The sequence below is a fragment of the Sciurus vulgaris genome (genome assembly GCF_902686455.1).
Source record: "Sciurus vulgaris genome assembly, chromosome: 5".
In the NCBI taxonomy this organism is placed as follows: domain Eukaryota; kingdom Metazoa; phylum Chordata; class Mammalia; order Rodentia; family Sciuridae; genus Sciurus; species Sciurus vulgaris.
In genome coordinates, this window is record NC_136465.1 from 87,228,043 (window position 1) to 87,250,805 (window position 22,763).

General features: G+C 34.9%; 1 protein-coding gene across 1 annotated transcript in view; it reads right to left on the minus strand.

Moving 5' to 3' along the window:
- The window catches only part of PLCZ1 (phospholipase C zeta 1), a gene marked incomplete at its 5' end in the record, with an annotated part of 52,541 nt that overhangs the window by 24,327 nt on the left and 5,451 nt on the right, over positions 1 to 22,763 (minus strand). The window contains 4 exons of the mRNA XM_079139882.1: positions 675 to 824; positions 6,480 to 6,624; positions 10,809 to 11,010; positions 15,390 to 15,621. Of these exons, the coding sequence (XP_078996008.1) occupies positions 675 to 824; positions 6,480 to 6,624; positions 10,809 to 11,010; positions 15,390 to 15,621 (729 nt within the window). The remainder of the gene's footprint in view (positions 1 to 674; positions 825 to 6,479; positions 6,625 to 10,808; positions 11,011 to 15,389; positions 15,622 to 22,763) is intronic.

A 22,763-nucleotide genomic window follows, 5' to 3' on the forward strand; every position in this document is an offset into this window, starting at 1 on the left:
GAACAATCAGATACACAGCTGGAAAGGAAGTGAAATCCTGAGGGCAGAGGAAGGGTGTTTTTTCAAACCAAATACTTGAATATGCTCAAATTCAGATGGCGAGACATCCTAGAGTCAGAAACTGAAAAGAACGGATTATAAAGTGGAATCTGCTCCTCAACTGTTGAAATGGCTCAGTAGTAGAGCACTTGCCTAGCATGTGTGAGGCACTGGGTTTGATTCTCAGCACTACATATAAATGAATAAAATAAAGGTACATCAACAACTAAATATATATATATATATATAAATAATTTTAAAAAAGGAAATATTGGGTATATATTGTTTATTTCTTGGACTTTTTTTTGCCTCTTTTTTAGATTTTGCCCATAAAACATATCAAACTCCTGGGGTATATTAATTGTCTTGAAATAGTAAGCCCATGAAGAAAGACATGAAATCATAATGTGGGTTTTATATGTATCTCTGTACATTTTCTTTATTTATATATTCCCTTTATTCACTTCCATATTCATGTTTCCCAGGCAACACTTGCAAAAACACACCTCTGTAAATAATCAAAACTAAGCATTTTCATTTTCATTGGTCTCTGACCTTGTCTCAAGAGCCAATATGAGAGTGACATGTTGGTTAGGGGACCACCCCTAACCTGAGCTTCTTAGATAAAACGTTACCTCTGGTGAAGGTAGTTTGTCCACAAAATCATCAAGCATATCAGAAAGCAGGGAATCTCCAAAAGTAGTCTGCAAAATGTCTGCCATCACCTCTTGCTGGGGAGGGGAGCAGTGGTTTTCTAAGGACAGCACCACTGGGTACTGAGATGTCTAAAAAATTAACCATTACTATGATTATTAATCAGAACTTTTAAACAAGTTTAATACAATTAATATGAGCACTTTATTTTAAAACTCACTTCTAATGTTCAGTACTCTTGCACCATAATTAAGTATTCTTTAAAGTACTTTTACATTTGAAAAGACAGAACCATTGAATCTGTATGAAAAGGAAAATTATTACATTTGCACCATAAGTATAGGAAAAATTCAAAACACCAATCAATAGGTCCTTGTTTAAATTAATTATACCATATCTATATAAAGAGATGAAATAGACCATTAATAAGGTAGAGTTACATACACTATTATTATAAAAAGTTATCTATAATGCAGTCTTATAAAGAAAAACACATTGCCTGCTATATTTCAGATGTTGGATGTCCACTCATGTATAAGAGGCTCGGTCCCATATTGGCACTATCAGAAGGTAAAGAAATCCTTAGGAGGTGGGGGCTAGTTGAGGTCATCCAGGTACCAGGGACATGTCCTTAAAGAAGATAGTGGATCATCTCTTCTTTTTTCTCTTTCATGTGCTGACTGTGCTGCTACAGCTCCCACAAAACTTAGAATATACATATTATATACATATAATATAGATATTATATATATTTCTTTTTTGTTGTTGTTTGAGGGATTAAACACAGGGTGCTTAACCACTGAACCATATCCCCAGCCATTTTATATATATTTTGAGACTGGGTCTCATTGAGTTACTTAGGGCTGGGCTAAGTTATTGAGGCTGGCTTTGAACTCATGATCCTCCTGCCTCAGCCTCCCAAGCTGCTAGGATTACAGGCATGCACCACCATGCCTGGCACATATATATATATATATATATATATATATATATATATATATATATATATACAGATGAGTGTGTGTGTGTGTGTGTGTGTGTATATATATATATATATATATATATATATATATGTATATATGCCAGTAACTAGACCCAAGGTTATTTCTTAGCAATAATTACAAGTACTTTTAGCAATAATTACAAGTACTTTTAATTTAATTTTTTCTCTTTCCCAAATTAATGGTGACTATCTTGAATGGGAAGTCCAACCTTCCAAGATTAACAAATTGAATCACTATGTTCAACTGAGAAGTCCTCATTGAGACCTTGCTTTTCAAAGCCTTTTTAAAATCTCAAATCTTGCTATTTTTTTCATAAATTTTATTTGCATATTTAAGGTATATAACAAGTTGAGGGATACATACAGATAGTAGAAAGTTGCTATGGAGAAACAAATTAACATATCCATCATCTCACATTGTTAACCAATTTTTTATGTTTTTGTGACAAGAGCAGCCAAAATCTACTCATTTACCATGAATCCCAATAACAGTACAATTTTCTTCCTGTAATCCTCACAGTATGCATTTTATGTCTAGACTTTTCCTCCTACATATCTATGACTCTGTATCCTCTGACCTACATTTTCTTATTCCGTCCCCAATCCCATCCCTGGTAACCATTCTGCTTTTTTCTCTATCTCTGTACAGCTGAATTTGTTAAGACTCTCCCTATCAGTGAGATTATGTAAAATCTTTATTTCACTTTCTGACTTATTTCACTTAGCACAATGTCCTGCAGGTTCATCCATGTTGTGGGAAGATCCCATTCTTTTTCAGGACTAAATAATATCTCATTGCATATACATACCAGTTTATTTATCTGTTCATGAACTGACCAACACTTATATTGTATCTGTATCTTGGCTACTGTAAATAATACTGCAAAGAACATGGGAGTGCAGATTGCTTTATAAGGTGGTGATTTCATTTCCTTTTGGAATATATGTCCAGAAGAGATTTCTGGGTCTTATTGTAGTTCTACTTTTCATTACTTTGGAAATACCCATGCTAATTTCCATGGCAGATGCACCAATCTGCACCAACAGTATATAGGGAATATATATAGTATATAGGGAACAGTATATAGCTCCCTTTACACCCTCACCAACATCTGATACCCTTTGACTTTTTGATAAAAGTCATCCTAACGTGTGAAGCAATGTCCCACTGTTGTTGGGACTTGTATTTTCCAGATGATTAATGATGCTGAGCACCTTTTTGCATGTATATTGGCCATTTTTATGCCTTATCTGGAGATATGTCTACTCAGGGTTTGTTTGCTTGTTGTTTAATGGGACTATATGTTTTTCCATATTGAATTATATGTATTCTTGGATAATTTTGTATATTAACCTCTTATCTGATAAACTGCAAATACTTTCTCCCAGTCTGTAGTCTGTCATTTCATTTTGTTGGTTGTTCCCTTCTCTGTGCAGAAATTTTTAAATTTTAAATAAAGTACCATTATTTACTCTTTCTTTTATGGCCTCAACTTTTGGTATAATACCTCCCAAAATTATTGTCAAGGACAATGTCCAGGATTTTTCACCCTTTTTTTCCTCTCTGGATGCTTTGGTCTCTTTGGGTAGCATTTCTAATCTTATATTTAGGTATTTTATCATTTTAAGTTGATTTTTGTAAATGCTGTAAAATAAAGGTCTGATTTCATTCTTTCACACGTGGAACTCTATTGAAGAGAGTACCCCTTCCCCATTTTGTCCTCTTGACACCCTCGTCAAAAATTAGTTGACTCTGTGTGTTTGGATTTATTTCTGTGCTCTTTGTTCTGTTCCATGGGTCTATGTGTCTATTTTTATGCCAGAACCATACTGTTTTAATTATTATATTTTGAAATGTAATTTTAAATGAGGAAGTGTGATACCTCCATCTCTGTTTTTTCTTTCTCAAGAACAGCTTTTGCCACTTGTGGTCTTTTCAGGTTCCAAATAAGTTTAGGATTTTTTTCTGTTTTGGAGGAAAAAGTCATTAGGATTTTGGCAGGGGATGCATTGAATCTACATATTGTTTAAGTACCAAGTACATTTTAGCAATATTAATTCTTCCAGTCAATCAACATGGACTATCTTTCCATTTGTGTCTTCCTCAATTTCTTTAAGCGATATTTTGTAGTTTTGAGTATTCAGATATTTCACTTCCTTCATTAAATTTATTCCTAGTTATTTTTTTGGATTTTTTTTTTTTTTTTTTTTTTTTTTTTTTTTTTTGCAGTGTTGGGGATCAAACCCAGGGCCTTGCGCTTGACAGACAAGCACTCTACGAACTAAGCTCTATCCCCAGCCCCCTCCTACTTATTTTTTATTACTATCAAAAATGGAATTTTTAAATTTCTTTTTCAGTTATGTCATTATTTGTGTATAAAATGCTGTTGATTTTTTACATTGATTTTGTTTCATGTAAATTTATTGAATTCATTTATTAGCTCTAAGTTTTTGCTTCATGAAATCTTTGCATTTCTTTACATATTGTCATCTGCAAATAGAGATAATTTTACTTCTTCCCTTCTTTTTCTTGTCTAATTGCTCATCTCTTTTTCTTTAGTCTTGGAAGTTACAGGCTTCCCATCCTTGCAAGGTCTTTGAATTTTAAAATGGTCTCTGTCTCCTTTTATTTCTTCTGTTACTCACACTGAATTAAATGAGGAATATAGTCATGCAAATATTTTGGAAGAGTATTTCCTATAAAGGGAATAGCAAGTGCAGACGCTTTGAGATGTGTCTGAGAAGGCTAAGGAATGAATATGGAATAGAGTAGCAAGAGAGTTGAAAAAGGTTACAGAAAACCAGTCATGCAGGGCCTTGTGAGTCATAGTATGGATTTTAGCTTTTATTTTATTTTTTACAGTTAAATAGCAGGTTCTTTTTCTTTCTTTTTTCATTAGTGTTTTATTATCACACATAATAGTGAGATTCATTATGCCTTACTTGTATATGCACATAGCATACTTTGCTCGACCTGAGAAGGGAGATGACATGATCTGACTTGCTACAAAGTCCTTCCGACTTAATGTGTTGAGATGAGAGTGCAGGAAAGAAAGAAGAGAAGCAGACACACTAAGAGGCTATTGCGGTAGTCAGGTGATAGGTGCTGGTGGTTTATCAAGACAATGACAGTTACTATGAAAAGCAGTCAAGTTCAGAATATATTTCAAAAGTACAGCCATGAAGAACTGATTGAGGGGTCTGAAAGAAGTAGGGAGAACTAGAGTTGACAACAATGATTTTGGCTGGAGCATCTGAAAGGTGCTCTAGGGAGGTAATGGGAAGAGCAGGACTGAGGTATAGAGAAAATTCAGAGCTCAATTTTAAATATATATAGTTCAAGAAGCCCACTCAATATCCACGAGGAAATGTCACATAGGTGATTGGATATTGGTGATTGGATATTGGTGTTAGTTTAACAGCAAAGTTACAGTGGAGACATGAATTTATGAAGGAGGGCAGGGAAGGGGAGGTACTACTAACCAAATTATGTTATGTGCATGTACAAATATGTCACAATGAATCCCACTAATATGTATAAATATAATACAAAATTAAAATTTTTTAAAAACCTAATTTACAAAAAGAAAAAATTAGAAATCATCAGAAATTAGTTAGAAGAATCAATGCAATACTATCGATGTTTTTATATCAACATAGAAATTATTATTTGATATTTATATCTTAAGAACATTTTATATTCTTTTAATATATAATGGAGCAATTGACAGAAGTTTGTGATTTTCAAGTTTATGTTTACAGATTATTTAATTCATTGACAGGAAGCTTTTTGTTCATAAAATTTATAAGTTTAATTTACTAGATATACATTGTTTAAGTACCAAGGAAGTTATTGTTAAATCTCTTTGATTGCACTACAATGGTAGTGCAATTGAAGTTCTTACAAAAGTAATCAGTTATGTTAAGTTTACAAAATAATTTTAAATGTCGAAAGGTTCATAATCAGACAAGTTTGTAAATAGGACCAAGTGTTACTCAAAACCCCTTAAAGTGGAAGGATGGCTAAATCTGTCCAATTTATACACCAGGATTTGAAAGGTGAATTTAGTTCCATAAAGAGCTAGATCTTTGCCAGGATCTAACTGCTATAATCCCAGCAACTTGAGAGGCTGATGCAGGAGCATGGTGAATTCAAAATCAACCTCAGAAACTTAGCAAGACCCTGTTTCAAAATAAAAAATAAAAAGGGTTGGGGAAGTGGCTCAGTGGTTAAGTACCCTGGGTTCAATTCCTGGTACCAAAAAAAAAAAACCTAGATCTTTAAATCTGTAACTTTAATTAATTGAATATAAATTTAGAATCTTCTGAACATTCTTTGCTATTGCCATTACAGTCATAGTAATGTCATAAATAATGTCACTAATTGTGATAATGCATTATTCACACATTTTATTTGTCTTGAAAATAAAATAGCTAAATATTGGTAAAAATATTTGCTATTATCAGGATCAGTATTTCTCAAATTTTGGGGGCAAAACCCACAGTGAAAATGTATTTTACACTGTAACATAATACACATACACACATACTTCCACAAACAGAATTAAACAAAAAATTCTATAAAACGTGTGCCTTATAGCCTGTTTCATTTTGATAAGTCTACCTTTAACTATATACCACATGGATTTTATTGCCTGTTAAATGATAATAAACCACAATTTAAAATATCATGTATCTAAACTAAGGCCAAGCATTACATAAGGATTTTTAAACAAGTTGGTTCTGTCGAAATAACCACAATGTAACAAAGATATGAACATACCATGAATGCATATTTGTGTATCGCCTGGACAACAGTTTTAAACAGAAGCTTGCTAGTGAGGGTGTAACCGTGGTATACAACGGGCTCATTCTGTGATCCATCCCAGCAGTCAATTTCCAGACAACGGCATCCTTTCACCAGGGCACTAGTGAGACGTAAGAAAGACACAGTGTCATTCCTGGACCTTAACGATGTGTGTGTGGGGCGCGGGTAGTGTCAACATATTCAAAAGACTATTTTTTATTTCACAGTAAATGCTTAAATTAATTCACAATATGGACAAGTTTTGAGTCTCTAGAAATTTACATCCTGAAGGAAGAACACAGTACCTGTGTGCTCCAACTTGGTATCTGCTCCTTTCTAGTCAACTGATTTGGTTGTGCTCTCCATTCAAGGCTTAGTTTACTATAAGAAAGAAGATGCCTGCCTCCATAGTTGTAGGTATAAAACATTTCTGTTTCTGACCCAAATAATTTCGCTTATGGTGATATTTACTGTTAGATGTAATATCATTGACATGCAGTAATGTTCAAATCCATCTCTGAATCATACAATACATTAGTAATGTTTATTTGATTCTCTCTTTATATCAGGTTTTGGGGAAGGGGATATAGAGTGGAAAGAGAAGGGAAAAAGAGAGAGAGACACCATCACAATACTTTCCCCCTGGAGAGGATGTTGGCTGGAGGGAGTGGAAAACAGAGAGCTCAGTAAATAACCTGCAAGTTCTTAACCATTTTACGTAAGGCCATCTCCAATTGGAATCCAAGTAAGAGCTGGGGAAAATTTAAATGTATGCAAAGGAAACCTGAATACCTGCTGATCTATGTCTATTTGACTCATGATTTCACTGGGAGGAAATTTTGAACTGACAGCCTCAGAATATGCCAGGTTCACAGCTCTATCCAAAGTGAGGAAATTTATATTTCCACTTCTTCTAATGTCTTAAGCTGGATTTCATTTTTCCACCTCTCAAATAAATCTCAGTTTCTTGACCTAGACATAAATTCTCTTAGGTTTATATGTTGGTCGTAACCACTGGGTTTGAATGAATTTTCAGAGTTCTTTCTGTAAAGAGGAACATGACAAAATGCTGTAACACACACACTTTTATTTACACAGTGTCTGTTGGAGCTGATTGCATTCAGATTCTCCTCCCACTTAATAATAATGAATATACACAAATAGAGAGGTCTCAAAATCTTCACTGCCGACACAGAGCAGGTCATTGCATGCTATTTTGAAATAGGTTATTTTTTGCCAGAGTTCACCAAAATTTATTAATTTATTTTTTAAATGGTCTCATTGATTCCAGATATATATTTGGGCATACACACATAGTTGCATTGAACTTTTCTCCTGTTTTTTGTGGGCACAGTCCAACATGGGGCTAAATGTCAACCATGGTGCCAGCACCACCAATCCAGTAAGATGATTAGTGCTGTGGACTCAGAATTCTGAAATCTCTACCTATTCTTAATATTCTAAGTTCCACAAGATCAGTCTCATAATAACTGGTCGACCTATAACCATTAATCTTTATTGTGCTCATATTAGAAAAGAATGTGACCCATAGAATGCAAGAAGAGAAGGGGAAGGCAGACAAGATGGATTTAAGATATAGTCTTAGAAAAGACAGACCTGAATCAAATGAGGGCTGACTTGAACCACCGGGACCTTAGAACCGATGCTTATCTACTAGGGAAGAGGTTAAAGAAGCTCCCTTGCCACACAGAGAACTATCTTCCCATAGAAACCCACGTTGGCACCTATTTTCCACAGGGCATTTTAAATCAACCCCCTGTCTATAGTCCCCTCATTCTTAGATGACTTTGCCTCCCTAGAGATGCTTGGAAATGTCTACAAACTAGAGATGTTGGGGAGGTTTCAAACTGTCATCAAGCAGGTAGAGAAAGGCCAGGGATGTTGCTAAACATTCTTACAATGTACATTGTACATTCTTACAATGTACAGAGTAACCCCTGACATCAAAGAACCATCTGATGCAAAATGTAAGGAGTTGAGAAAAACTGCCCTGAGTCATGAAGGCCTGGAGAGGGGAGTGTGGTCCAAGCACTAAGTGCCTAAATGAACCAGTAGTTTTTCCAAACAGAAGCACAGAGCACCAAATAATCTACAAGCAAATGTAACTTTAAGATCTAGTGCTTCTTTAGGGATTATATTCAGTCCCTTTCTAAAGAAATGACTCAAACAGTACTTAGGTAGGAGTGCAGCTGAGAAAAGAGAAAGCAATTATGACACTAAGACAATGTGCTAAATTCAGGGGTGGGGGGAAGAGACCTTCTGTTCCCTTGGGAATAACATAGATGAAAGACAGAACCCAAGGAGGCAGGGCGTTGGAGAAAAAGAATTTGTGAATCTTATCTTATTCAGAGCTTTCACCCACATAAAATATAAAATTAAATGATCATTGAACTCTTTCTGAGGTTTTGGAGGTTCTTCCTTTTTTAAACGCACAGGTTTACTCAGGCATGTGGAGATGCCCTATGATGTGAAACTTCTGAGTTTGCTGTCCACTTGTCCTTGGTTGAAGGAATGAAGCTAGAACACTTTTATAAGAATCATCAGAATCATTAATGTTTCCACAGGCAAATAAAGTGGCCACCTAATTTGGGGCATAAGTCCTAGACTGGGCTACTTTTTGCAGAATTTTAAACGCGCACATTTCTTGGCATGTAGATTCATTTGTGTATGATTTAGATTTTTTAATTAGAAAATAAGCAATGTTTATTTGTAAAGTTTCTTCATTTCCATGAAAGGATGTTTGCTTCACCCTCCTCTTGGTTGATTATCAAATTAAATTGTCTTGCCCTTTTTATCCATATAAAGTATCAGTCCCCTGGGGTGCTGCCAGGGAACAATCTTTAGATCTCTACCAGCAGGATAATCTCCAGTCTGTAATCATAGCTACTCAGGAGGCTGAGGCAGGTGGATCCTAAATTCAAGGCCAGTCGGGGTAACTTAATGAGACCCTGTCTCAAATTAAAAAAATAAGAAAGGCTGGCAATCTAGCTCTGTGGTAGAGCATCTCACTCAGCAATGAGCTGTGCTCTCTCAAGCTTCACTTCAGTCAACAGTATCCTTGTACGCTTGGCTGTTTGGCCAAAAATAACCTTCTCTCCCTCCTGCCTCCCTTCAACTCAGCAGCCTTGTTGCTTTACCTTCTCCAAACACATTCAGGCATGTACCACCATCTCAGCTGCTGCCTCCTGAGTTCACCATCTACATTTCATCATCACCTGGATTACCACAAGACCTTCCCAAATCACCTTCAACCTCCCCTCCTGCCCCATCAGTTCTTCCTCCACAGTGTCAAAGTGTGACACGATCTTAAGGGAAATCCCCCTCCGGTGTCTTCCCACTACAGCTAGAATAAAACCCATTCTCCTTTCCATGGTCAGTTGCACCTTCATAACCTCAGCCTGTCCCCCTCCTCAAACTCATGTCCCTTCATCCACCATTTACTCATTTGCAGCCACACTTGCTGCTTCCTCTCTTTTGAACATGTCAAGCATTTTCATTTCTTCTGTTTAATGTGACTTTCCTCATATTTTTCCAGGACTCCCTCTTTATCATCATGAAAGCTAATTGAAACCCTTCCCAACCACTTCATCTAGTCTCGCCCTCTAACCCTCTATCATGTTGCTCTTGCTCACTTTCTCCATGACTCACTGGTTCCTGAAGATATCTATTTACCTGCTTTTTATCTGTCTATTCCCACATAGTCATACACAGATGAGTGTAGAAGCTTTGAAAATTTTGTCCACCATCTCTGCTGGCAGACTAAACTGAAGTCCAACATTAGCAGTAGGATACATTGTAGTATGTAAAATTGGAGACGCAGCATGGATTACTTTTAATCTATGTAAATTATTTGACATATAAATCCACAAAAACCATTGTCTATGAATGCCAAGTAATATAATTTACTGCATTATGTGTTCCCTTTTCTTACAGCATTGTGACCTGATGTCTGGGAATTAATGTTTGCCATCTTTGTTAAACTCTAGTAAGTTCTGACTAGTCAAGTACAATAAGAAGTCATGTGTTCATATAAGAAGTATTCAAATTGTTCAGGAAACTTCAGAGGCACCATAACCAGGGAGAGCAGTTCAGGCAAGACTAGAAGGAAAGTCTATGAAACTAACACTTACAATAAATTATGTTGTCACTTCATCCAAAGGTTGGATCATCAAATAAAACCTGCATAGCCTGCTTTTTACTCTGCGCTCTTGCCAAATGAGACAGATACTACCAGGAGCTTCCAAGTGTTTTGAATATAACAGGCTTAAAAATCAAAATAAATACCTTACATATCCCCAAAGGTCACTTGGTCCCAGTAATTGATCGGATATCAGATATGTATTATGTGAAGATGAAATAAAATAATCCTTTAATGGATGAGTCATATCTTGATAAACTTTTGTACACTGCTGCTTCAATAGTAGACATTCAGATGAATTCATGAACCTTATAAAACCTTCAAATGACATCTGTCGTGCTTTCTTAACTATCAAAAATAAGAAAAAGGATGAAAAAATACCATTAGCAACATAAAACATTACATCTCACTTAGAAATTTATTTAGTAGAACATCTTTTTAAAAAATATTTGTTTAGAATTAATTTAATGCTATTTCTAATTTTCCTTTGAAAACAAATTTTTCTAGTGAATACCTTTAGTTCTTTCATGTTGATGTTCAATATTTTACTATCCCAGTTCTTTTGCATTTTAAAAATAAACACAAGTACATCTATCATAGATCAGTGAGTGTCTACAAGCTACACATCTGAGTACCAAGCACCCAGGTCAAAGGACAGAACATTCCAATACCCTGAAACCTGTCTCCAACTACCTTCCCATTCACCACCTCCACTGATCTAGCCTCTAGCTCATAGATTATTTTGCTCTGGTTTTTATATTTTATATGAATGAACTCATACAGTATGTATTTTATGCCAGCTTTCTTTTCTTCCACATTATGTTTTTAAAATTTACTGCTTTAATTCAAACTGTTATACAGAGTTCATTTTCATTACTCTATAACATTCCATTGTGTAAGTATGCTGAAATGTATTTACCTATTACAATCTTGATGAACATTTAGACAATTTTCTGTGTGGGGCTACACAAATAGCACTACTATAAACAACCAGAAAACGAATTTTGGTGCAAATTTGTATACATATCTGTTTCATGCACGCCTAAGAATGGAATCGCTGGTTTTACATATGATCATCTATAGAAAATTATCTCTGAACTTTTTATACTCAATATAATATGTACTAAAATTATCTATTTAAGCAGAACATGAATTCTGGAACCAGACAGTATGGTTTCAAATCCATTTACTTGTTATATGACCTTGAACTTGTTAATTTCTCTGTATCCATGCAATGGGGATAATCAGAGAACCTACCCCTACATATTAGCTCTATAAATGTCAGTTGCTATTGCTGGCATTCATAGCTCAGTTTAGCTCAAAAGAAAAGCTGAAATGAATATTCACTTAAGACTAGAGTGTGATCCTTGGCCAAGAAGTTTATTTCTAGGAATTTATCCTACAAATGTAGAGACTCAAAGATCAATGTGCAAGCATGCTCACATCAACATTATTTATAAAAGCAAAATAGGAGAAAACAAATTAAAGATCAAAATATGGTATAATAGTAAGTAGCCATTAAAAATAATGTATCATAAAAATATACAGTGACTTAAATAAATGTTTATGACATCATAAAAGTGAAAAGGCCAGCTTTCAAAATGCTATTACCATTCTATTTAGGAAAAAAACTAGATGAAATACATTAAAATTTTATAGGTATGCAAACTCTCTATTTCAAAGCATGTAAATTTAGGAATGTGGTAGCATACAGAACAAATGTATCACATTTTGTAACAGTTATGATTTGTATAAATTTATTATTTTTCCCTGTTTAATCAGCAGTCACTGACTTATAGCCCTTTTCAACTATAGAACAACTAAGTAAATATCTTTCATATTAGAATAGAAGATAAGCTCACTTTTTGCCCATAAAAATCACTAGATTAAAAAATAAAAATAAAAAATAAATAAAAATTTAAAACAAAATTACCAGATAGAAATGAGAACTATTCTCATGGATCTTTTAAAAACCTCATTTGGTATATATCACATATCAATGGGCATGATATTGAGAAGCTTGACAGCATTGAGAACCATAAGATCATAATTCAAATTGACTTTAATAAGACTAAAGTGATCAATAATCATGTAAATAAAATGCAAGGTGTTGGGTGTGTATACAAGTGTCTAACACAGTCTAAATTAAACTCTAAAGATAAAAAGGACCAACAATATTATGTTGTAGTCAAAATGCAAACACAAACGCAAGGTATCAATGCCACTATCCCAATATCTTTTTGTATCTTTTAATTTCCCACCTGAAGGTAAGAGTGCCAATGTGATTTCTGGTTTGTTGTACTCACTAGATCAATGCTACTGAAAGTGCCCATCTGTAAACTGGCTGATTCTAGGGGGTAATGACATAAAAAGTTGAGCCAGAATATAAATCAATTCACTACTTCTTTAGAGAAAAACTTGCTATGATGAAGAAGAAAGAAGAAAAAGGAAAAGGAGAAGAGGAACAGGAAGAGGAAGGGGAAGGGGAAAAAGAAGAGGAAGGGGAAGAAGGAGGAAGAGGAGGAGGTCGTCATCAGTGGATCTTCTTGGGTATGCTTAGTAATACAGTTGCTTTCCATTCTAACGCAAACTCTTTATCTTGTTGCAAACTCGAAGAAGTTTAATGATGCTCAGGTCAAACTGCTACTAGCACTGCCCTCAGTCACATCACCACAATGCTTCCAACCCTCCAAAATCTCTGAGCGACGGACGTCATGAAGCCAAACTTAATTTTAGCCTACAAAACCCTACCTGATCTGATCTCTGCTCTCCCCACAAACTCACCTCCCCATCATTTTCCAAGCTCTGACCATACTGCCCTTTCCTGTTCCTTGAATTCTCCAACTCAAGTCCAGTGCTTCTTTTCCTTCCCCCTCCCCTACTCTAAGACACAACACGTCTCCCATTTGACCATATGACTTGTTCTTTCTTGTCATTTCAATCTTGACTTGAACTTCACACATCAGCAAGGTTTCTCCTAAACGCCTAATCTGAAATAGAGCAGTTCACCTACTCTTTATCACTTTCTCTGTTTTATTCTCTTCACAACACTTAGCATTTTTTTAAATGACTCTTTTACATGTTTAATTATTTATTGTCAGTTTCCTCCAGCCCTCATCAGGAATACAAAACTAGTTGCCATCTTCTCCACTATGTTCCCAGCCTCTAGTCTAGAATCACACTTACTTGCCACAAATAACTATTTGTATAAATCATAAATGAATGATTGAAGTTTAAAAAGTTTAGTCTTCATAGAACCCATATTACCCCCATGTTAAACATTGGTCATTCAAACCAACTTTCAAAGGCAGAGCTTGGGCTTTTACATCTTTCTTATGAAGAGAGCATTTTAAGTTGTGTTGTCAGTTAATTTCTGTGGAGCATTGTCATTATGCTCAAACAATATTTATTGTGCAATTATGTAACTATTTTATTGTATTATTTCTTTATTATTTGGTTTCAAATGATCGTAAATGAAACAGTTTGAAGTGTTTTACCTATTGAAAGATGAAACAAAAATTCCAAATTATGACAGCTCATTAGCTTAAAGGATCATTTAATTTAAACCAAATAACTATGTATTCAAAAATGAAGGAAAATCTGGTATACTACAGCACAGTATAACTATAGATAGCAATAATTTGCTGTATATGTCAAAAAGCTGGAAGAGAGGATTTTGCAAGTTTTCACCATAAAGTAATGAGAAATATTTGAATAGACAGATCTGTTCAATCTGATTTAAATATCACTCAGTGTTTCCCTGTATCAGACATTACATGGTAATATATACAATTTTAAATTTTTATGGATCAGTTAAAAATAACTTAATAACAGACATAAATATTTTAAACAAGGAAAAACAAACTTTTAAAAATACATATGAAATGTTGCTGTTGGTTTGGATCTGAAATATCCTCCAAAGATCCATGTTTGAAGGCTTAGTGCCCTGCTTGGCACTATGGGAAGATGATAGAATCAAGCTGGGAGCAAGTGGGAGAGCTTGGAAGTATGCCCATGAAGGGTCTGTTGGGACCCCAGCCCCTCCTTTTCCTCTCTCTCTTTCATTTTTCAGTCATCATGAGGTAAGCAACATCCCCCATCACAGGTTCATACCACAATGAGCTTTCTTGCCACAGGTGCAAAACAACAGGGTCAGTCAGTCATGCACTGAAGTCTCCAAAACTGTGCACCAAAATAAACCTTTTCTTTTATGAACTGATTATCACAGGTATTTGTTAGAATACCAAAAATGAGCTGACTAACACAGTTGTAGTAGACAGTTTTGTTCTTTAAAAAAAGAAAAACTGGTGATTTCAAGATATTTTTCCTTCCTATATTTGTTTGCATTTACCTTAAATTTTATGTACATTTTTATAATGCATAAAAATGGAAGAATGTTCATAACTTGGATTTTTATCTTATTCATGAGATCTATTGGAGTACTTTCAATATTTTACTTTCATGTCTAAATTCATCTCTGAATATTTTAGAGATAAATGAAAACAGTTAATGGAAAGGAGTTAGAAAATAAAGTAGGTAAGAAACTCATGGCTACACATTATAGCTTTTAAAAGGTACATATACATTCTATAATATATTTTTGCATATTCTGGAAAATAAAGTTGACCCATTCAAAAATTTAATCACCATCATTCATAAAAATACTTTAGATATAAATATAAATATAAATATAAATATAAAAATAAAACTTTGAAATACAAACATACCTTCTTCAATGGGCTCATATTTCTGAATGATCTCAGAAACAAAAGCTTTAGTAACCTTAGTTATGAATTGTTCTTGTGTTAGAAATTTAGCCAGGTTACTTTCAAAAAGAATTTTTCGGTTTTCAGAATACGTGTTGAAAATTTCAGCAATTTCTTCTCTGTGTGCAATAATCCGATAAATTGCTCTAAATTCTTCTATGGTGATTCTTCCTTGTTTCTGTCTGTCATTGTCCTACTAAAAAAAAATGACTAGTGGGCTCACAACGTGAGTATCAAAAACATATGCAAAATAAATGTTAAGAGTATTCGTATAATATACATAGCAACTTAAACTTTAAAGACAAGGACTTACACTGGACCCTTATTAATGATAAAATACACAAAACTACATGAAGTGTAGGGAAAGGTTAGTGAATCATAACTTCTCAAAACCCAGTGGCATTCTGGTATTCTACTCCATTTCAGTACCTTCTTAAAACCATGCCAGGCACTGTGGAAACCCATGCCACCTATGTTTGGCCTAGACCATAAATGTCAGAATGAACCAGACGCATTCAAAATCACTGTACACTGCAGAGACTGTAGTAGTTACCAACACCTTGAAGAGGTGGAGTGTGTGTGATCATCGTAGAATCTGGGATAGGGACAGATGAGATAGGGTCTACTAAGAAAGAATGGAATCACCTGACTGTCGTGGAAATTCTATATTTAAATTGTATGAGAAAGAAAACAAGGACATTGGCGGGGTTCAGTTCTTAAAAGTAATAGAACCACTGTGAGGTTGTGAGTGAGGAAATGACTAGCAAAAGTAGAAACTTAGTATGAATAGTTTGCATTTGGAAGAAATGGAAAACTGCAGGTAAAATAGCAGAAAATATGTAATTCCAGTGGAAGGTGGTAGATAAATAATAAAGAACAGATGCAAATGAAATGACGAAGAGAGAAGTCTGAAGGATTCAACACATGACAATTTTAGACATTTGAGCGAGGGAATTCAGGGATGCCTGGGGTGGGAGAAAAGTAAAGTAACTACAGTAGAATTATGGTATCATCAACAAGTATTAAAAAAAACAACTAGGGAATAGGAATTTCAACTGAGAAGGGAGTTTTGTTTTTTAAAAAAAAAAAGCTTTTTTTATTTATCATCTTACTCTCTCGTTACATTTTAAACACCTTGAATACAAAGAACATGTGTCAAAGGGACATTGTGTTGTGGTGAAAAGCTGACAGAATTCTTATAGATATGTTATATTCCAAACTTCAAAGTGTGTGAGACTTTGGACACATAAATTAAACTTTCTGAGTTTCATAATTTTTTGTCTAAAAAATACAGAGATCGGACCACCTGTCATCAGGCTTTGGTGAGAATTAGACATATACAATAAATGGTACTTCTAAACACCAGTGTATTGCCTAGTGTCTCATCTTTGGAAATCTTTCCTGTGAAGTGCACAACATTATAGAACCCCTGGGGTATATAACAGGAGACAGACATGCCAGAAATGATCTTTTCGTTCCATTAGGAAAAATTCAGAAGTGGCAATCAGACAATTGTATATAAAGGGATCCAAGAAGCAATCTGAGCTAGTTACCAAATATGAAGAGCACTGAGGTGGTTCGAAGAGGAACACTAACCATACCTATGGAGCAACTTGAAGAAGAAGGGACTCAAAGTGCAAAGTGGACATGAAGATAAGCTTGGGAGGCGGACTGAGGTCTGTGGTTGTCAAATCAGATACTGATTCTGCTGAGCTCTTTAAATAATGATATCCCCTTAAATTGTATAATCAAAGTAATAGATATTGTCAATTATCTTAGTAAACAAACATGGTTCAACTTACTGTTTTTTAAATTCTGAATTTTGAGGTCCTTAAAAAATGTGTTGCTGGGCTAGGGTTGTGGCTCAGTGGTAGAGCAGTTGCCTAGCATGTTTGTGGCACTGGGTTCAATTCTCAGCACCATATATAAATAAATTAATTAAATAAAGGTCCATTGACAACTAGGAAAAAATATTTAAAAAAAAAAGAATGTGTGCAAAATAAAAATAATTTTATTTTAACCCTTCCCACTCTTGATTTTTCATAAGATCTTAAGTCAATAAAAGTCCAAATGGGCCTATGATGCCTGAAATTTTTTTTTGCATAAAGGTATCTATATTAAAAGTTATACTCCTACTAAATAGCAGTATTAAGTAAAGTATGCATTATCCACTGAGTAACAGGTTTTGCTATTTTCAATCAGGGTCTGAACTTGTTCATCTGAGATGTCCTCTGCTAACTTATTTTGTTTCGTTGCATTTTCCTAAAAGATCAAAGTCGTCATCTGATGTATAAAAAATCAGAGATAAAAAGATCAAACAAAATTCCACAAATCCAAATCATTGCTACAATTTGATCAACACCAAAGAAGAATTACGGGTCAAAAATTAATTCAATTACCAAAAAAGAAAAACTACACAAAATAATTAGGTTTGTGTCACTGAAAATGAAATGATCACTGAAGATGAAATGAGACCAAAGTGAAATGAGAAAGGGAAGGGAAAGGGACAAGAAGGAGGTGATGATGGAGAAGATGGACAGGATTGGTGGACACAGTCGGATGGGGGAAGCAGGAAGGAGAAAGCAATCACAGGAAAGATTCAGGTCTGAGAATCAAGGTACTTAAAAGCAGTTAAAGCTTATAGGACCAATGTATTATTTTGCCCCCTGTCTATGAACTGTGCCTAGTCCTAGAAGTGTAGAAGAACAGAATAGGAACTAAAACCACACAGCACAGTGGAAAGACCATACACCATCACACAAATTAACAGTAGATATGCAGGAAAAATAATACATCAAATGCATATGTGTTCAATTCAACTCCCTCTGAAACTTCTCAGTGCATCTATTTTGACTTCAAGAATAAAAAGACTCTGTTGCGTGACTTCCAAGACCAGTTAAGATGTCATTGGTGGTTTCTGCTCTTATCCTTTCCTCCTTGTCCCTCACTCTGCGTGCTCTGAATTAGTTACAGTATAGATACTCATCTATGTCTTGCTGTGGAGTATAGGCTGTTGTTTTCTGTCTGAAATACCTTTCTTTCTTTTATTTATTTTTTAAGGTGCTGGAAATCAAATCTAAACCTGCAACACAAACACTAAACAAGTTACAACGGTAGTTTGAATATGGTTTTGTCGTACAGAATAAAAAACTAGGAACCTCTTCCTACTTAAATAGTAGGTGAAGCAATTGAGAATCAATAAAATTGCTCAGGAAGAATTTATAAAGTCAAATGAAAAGAAAGAACTCACCTTGAAGAGGAAAGTAGAAGGTATGGTTAGAAGACAGATGGAAAAGGAATGGTCTGATTTTGGGGAAAAAAAATTAGCAAAGAGTGATGTTCTAGAAGTCTGGAAAGACAGAATTTTAAGAAAGAAGGAATAAATAAAATACATAGAGAGGCCAACCAGCAGATGTAGCATTTTAGACATAAAGAGGTTTTCAAGATAAATGTGAATGCAAAACTTATCTCAATGGATCATTGAATAAGTGGAAAAGGAAATATAAAGAATTCTTTTGATTTATCTAAAAGACCGAATGCAACAGCAGAGAATATGGAGCTATTTATTTTATTAGATAAGGCTTAAAAAGTTGATATTGTGGAGGGCCACAAAGGTAGGAAACCATAACCCGAATTCAACCAAATAGAATACAAGCAGCAGGACTGATTTCAGTTTGCAGGTTTGAGGACAGACAGTAGAGTCTGTCTGACTTTAACTTCCAGTCCTTTCTACACTGCTGCCAGATTATTTATCCTAAAATATGCGACACTCTCCTAGTCAAAACTTCAGTGGCTACTCAGTGCCTGCAAAAAGGAATCCAAATTCTATGGTCTACCATTTAAGACCCACCGCCTGGCATTTGCAGCTATTTCTCAACACCCCCTTCATGCATGCTGTATTCCAGTTGTTTGATTATGCTTTTTTCTTCAAGGACTCCTTGTATGCATGCCGCACATATTATTTTTCATTCTTTAAGATCCATCAAGAATGCTACCTCCACTATGGCACCTTCTAGAAAAGCCCAAGTTAGTCTCTTTCTTCTCAGATTCCCTGTTAGAATTTTTTATGAGATTTAAGACCAATTTATAAAATTCTGCATTTCTGTTTCTTCTAAGAGAAAGATAATGCTTTGATTTTTTTACAATGCATAGTTTCTAACAGAGTGCCATGCACATAATATAAATTTGGTAATGGTTGTTTGAGACTTAAGTCCTATATTACGAATTCCTGAATTAAAAGGGATTGAATGCCATACTCAACCAGCAATCTAAGGTGAAATCTAAGACTAGGTATATGTATTGAAATAATATGTACTATTTCCTATAAAATATTTTAAATGTTATAAAATTAAAGAGTGTTATAAGGTAAAAGCAATAAAGTTGTTTTTAGAAAAAGAATAAAAAAAACTTAAGACATTGCTGCTCAAGTCATGATTCAATGATTAATCTTGTAGAAAGAAGTTCAGGATACATTGCCAAGATCATAAAGTTATATGTTCTTTACTCAAATTTATAATAAAAGTTACCTTGTTAGAAAATAAATTTATGTCAGATTTTATGTCAGCTCCTTAGGAAATCAATAGATGTAATGCAACTTTCCCGAGCTTTTGAACAATTATAAGTGCTGCAGTTTCAGCTAATACCTTACTGAGTGCTACTTTTTGCACGTTCTAGGTACACTCATAAATAATGCATTATTTAATATTCATAAGCTATGTTAGGATTACATTCTGCAGATTAAGAAGTTTACTCAGAGATTTGACTCACCAAGAGTTACACAGTTAAGATGTATTAGATCCTAAACTCTCCACACTCAGAGACAATGGAAGATTTTGAACACCAAAGTAAGGTTCATTATGACTTAACAATTTATTTACTCCAGCAAAAAGTGCACCACAATTTTAGTAATAAGAGTTACACAAAAGAGTCGAATGTCCAAGATGATTAATCTTTGTCTATCCCCAAAATTCAGTTAGCCAATGCACCTTTTCTAAGTATTCTATTTAATCTAAGTAATCTATTTAACTGCATATATGGCATTTTAGCCTGAGGCAACAAAGTATCTGTCGGAAGGTTGAAAATTATTTTAATAGATAAGAATGGTCATCATCAGCCTCATTTATAAGTAATTTATGTTTCTAAAGCTGGAGTTCATTTTAAGGAAGTTTTTGATGTATTCCAAGAAAACTCAGTCCCTTGAATTTTATAATTAACAATGTTGTCATAGCCACTCCAAAAAGATTTTGCTTAACAAAGTAAACCTGCCGACCTACCCATGTCTAAATAGCCATAAATTTTGATTAGTGAGTCATTTCTGTACCTTTATAACTGTTGAACATTCTGCATTGTGCCTTTAAATATGGCCTGTACCTTACTCAATTCTACTTCAGATGATGTCTAACTTGAAGACAATTCAAAGCAACCTGATAATCATGGAATAATATTTACCTCATTTCACATTTGATACAGATTTTAATAGATTGCTAACTCTGATTGTGTTGAATGTTAATTAAATCAGGAAGAACAGAGCTGTTTCTCCCTTCAGGAGTCAACATGGAGGGAAAATCCTACTTGTAAAGGACTTTTCACAGAAAACTCATGTCTGCAAATGCATTAGACATGAGCTTATTAAAATTCCTACAACTTATGGCAGCATACACTACTTGGACTCTGAGAAACAACTCTGTATCTGTTGTCTTTTACTGTGGTCTGCTGAGAAGCACAGCTTTTCCTTTTTGGATTTCCTGTGTGTGGTAAACTTGAGGGCTAAGGCTTACTGAGAGAAGTGTGAGACAGCTTTGCATAGGTCTCAATGAGTGTTTTCCTACACAAGTTACTGACCACCTTTCCTCTGGGTTAGCTTTCCCAGGGTTTTTGTATAGCAAATAACTGTGGTAAAGATAGCATCTCCCTCCAAAGAAGAAAGCAGGTTTGCTTACTGTTCACTGTATTAATGTTAACGACAGCCTCAGGTCAAAGATCAGACTGGCTTATCACCCTTCATTAAAGATCCAGGAACCTTTAGTTTGAGTTTCCTTTCCCACAACCCAACCCTAAAATTCCCACAGCAGGTCACCTGGTCCTCTTCATATCACACTTTGGCAACTGGGGATTGGGGAAATGGCATCAAAATGCTAACACTGTTATTTTTGTGAGTAATAAGCTGTCTTTTTTTCTCTGATCTACAAGCATGCCTCAGCAAGGATCCATGATACTACAACAGGCAGACTTGTATTTGGCAAGTAGGGTAAAATGCCAGATCCTTTAAAGTTTGTCAGCAATGACAGCTTCACGGGAGATTGTGTTATCTGGGTATTCACTTTCAAAAAACAAAATCTTATTTGGGATCTTTATATCCCTCACTATTCGTATTAACCTGTCTAGTACTCTTGCCTCATTCTCCAAAAAATGTGTCATGTTCCTAGACCAAAACTCATCTAAAACACTTGTTTTATTCACAATCCTTCCTTTGTCATTTAGTGACATAATGGAGCCAGGTTAGGGGGCACAGTGGGGCATGCCTATAATCCCAGAGGCTTGGGAGCCTGAGTCAGAAGAATCACAAGTTCAAAGCTAGCCTCAGCAATTTAGTGAAGCCCTAGTCAACTTAGATTCTCTGTCTCCAATTTAAAAAATATAAAAAGGACTGGGGATATGACTCAGTGGTTAAGCAACCCTAGGTTCAAACCCTAGTACCAAAATAATAATAATAATAATAATGGAGCCAGGTTCCCTTCCTACTAGTTCTTGTTTAGAAAAGAATTGGAGGCATGGTTTTCTTCTTTGGAGTAAGCAAAACAGGAATGTTTTATTACTCATTTTTTTTTTTTTTTATTGTAAACGAATGGGATACATGTTGTTTCTCTGTTTGTACGTGGAGTAAAGGCATACCATTTGTGTAATCATAAATTTACATAGGGTAATGTTGTTTGATTCATTCTGTTATTTTTTCCCTTCCCCCCACCCCTCCCACCCCTTTTCCCTCTATACAGTCCTTCCTTCCTCCATTCTTGCCCCCATCCCTAACCCTAACGCTAACCCTAACACTAACCCCTCCCTCCCCCCATTATGTGTCATCATCCACTTATTAGCGATATAATAATATCGCTTTGGTTTTTTGAGATTGGCTTATCTCACTTAGCATGATATTCTCCAATTTCATCCATTTGCCTGCAAATGCCATAATTTTATCATTCTTTATGACTGAGTAATATTCCATTGTATATATATACCACAGTTTCTTCATCCATTCATCAATTGAAGGACATCTAGGTTGGTTCCACAATCTGGCTATAGTGAATTGAGCAGCTATGAACATTGATGTGGCTGTATCTC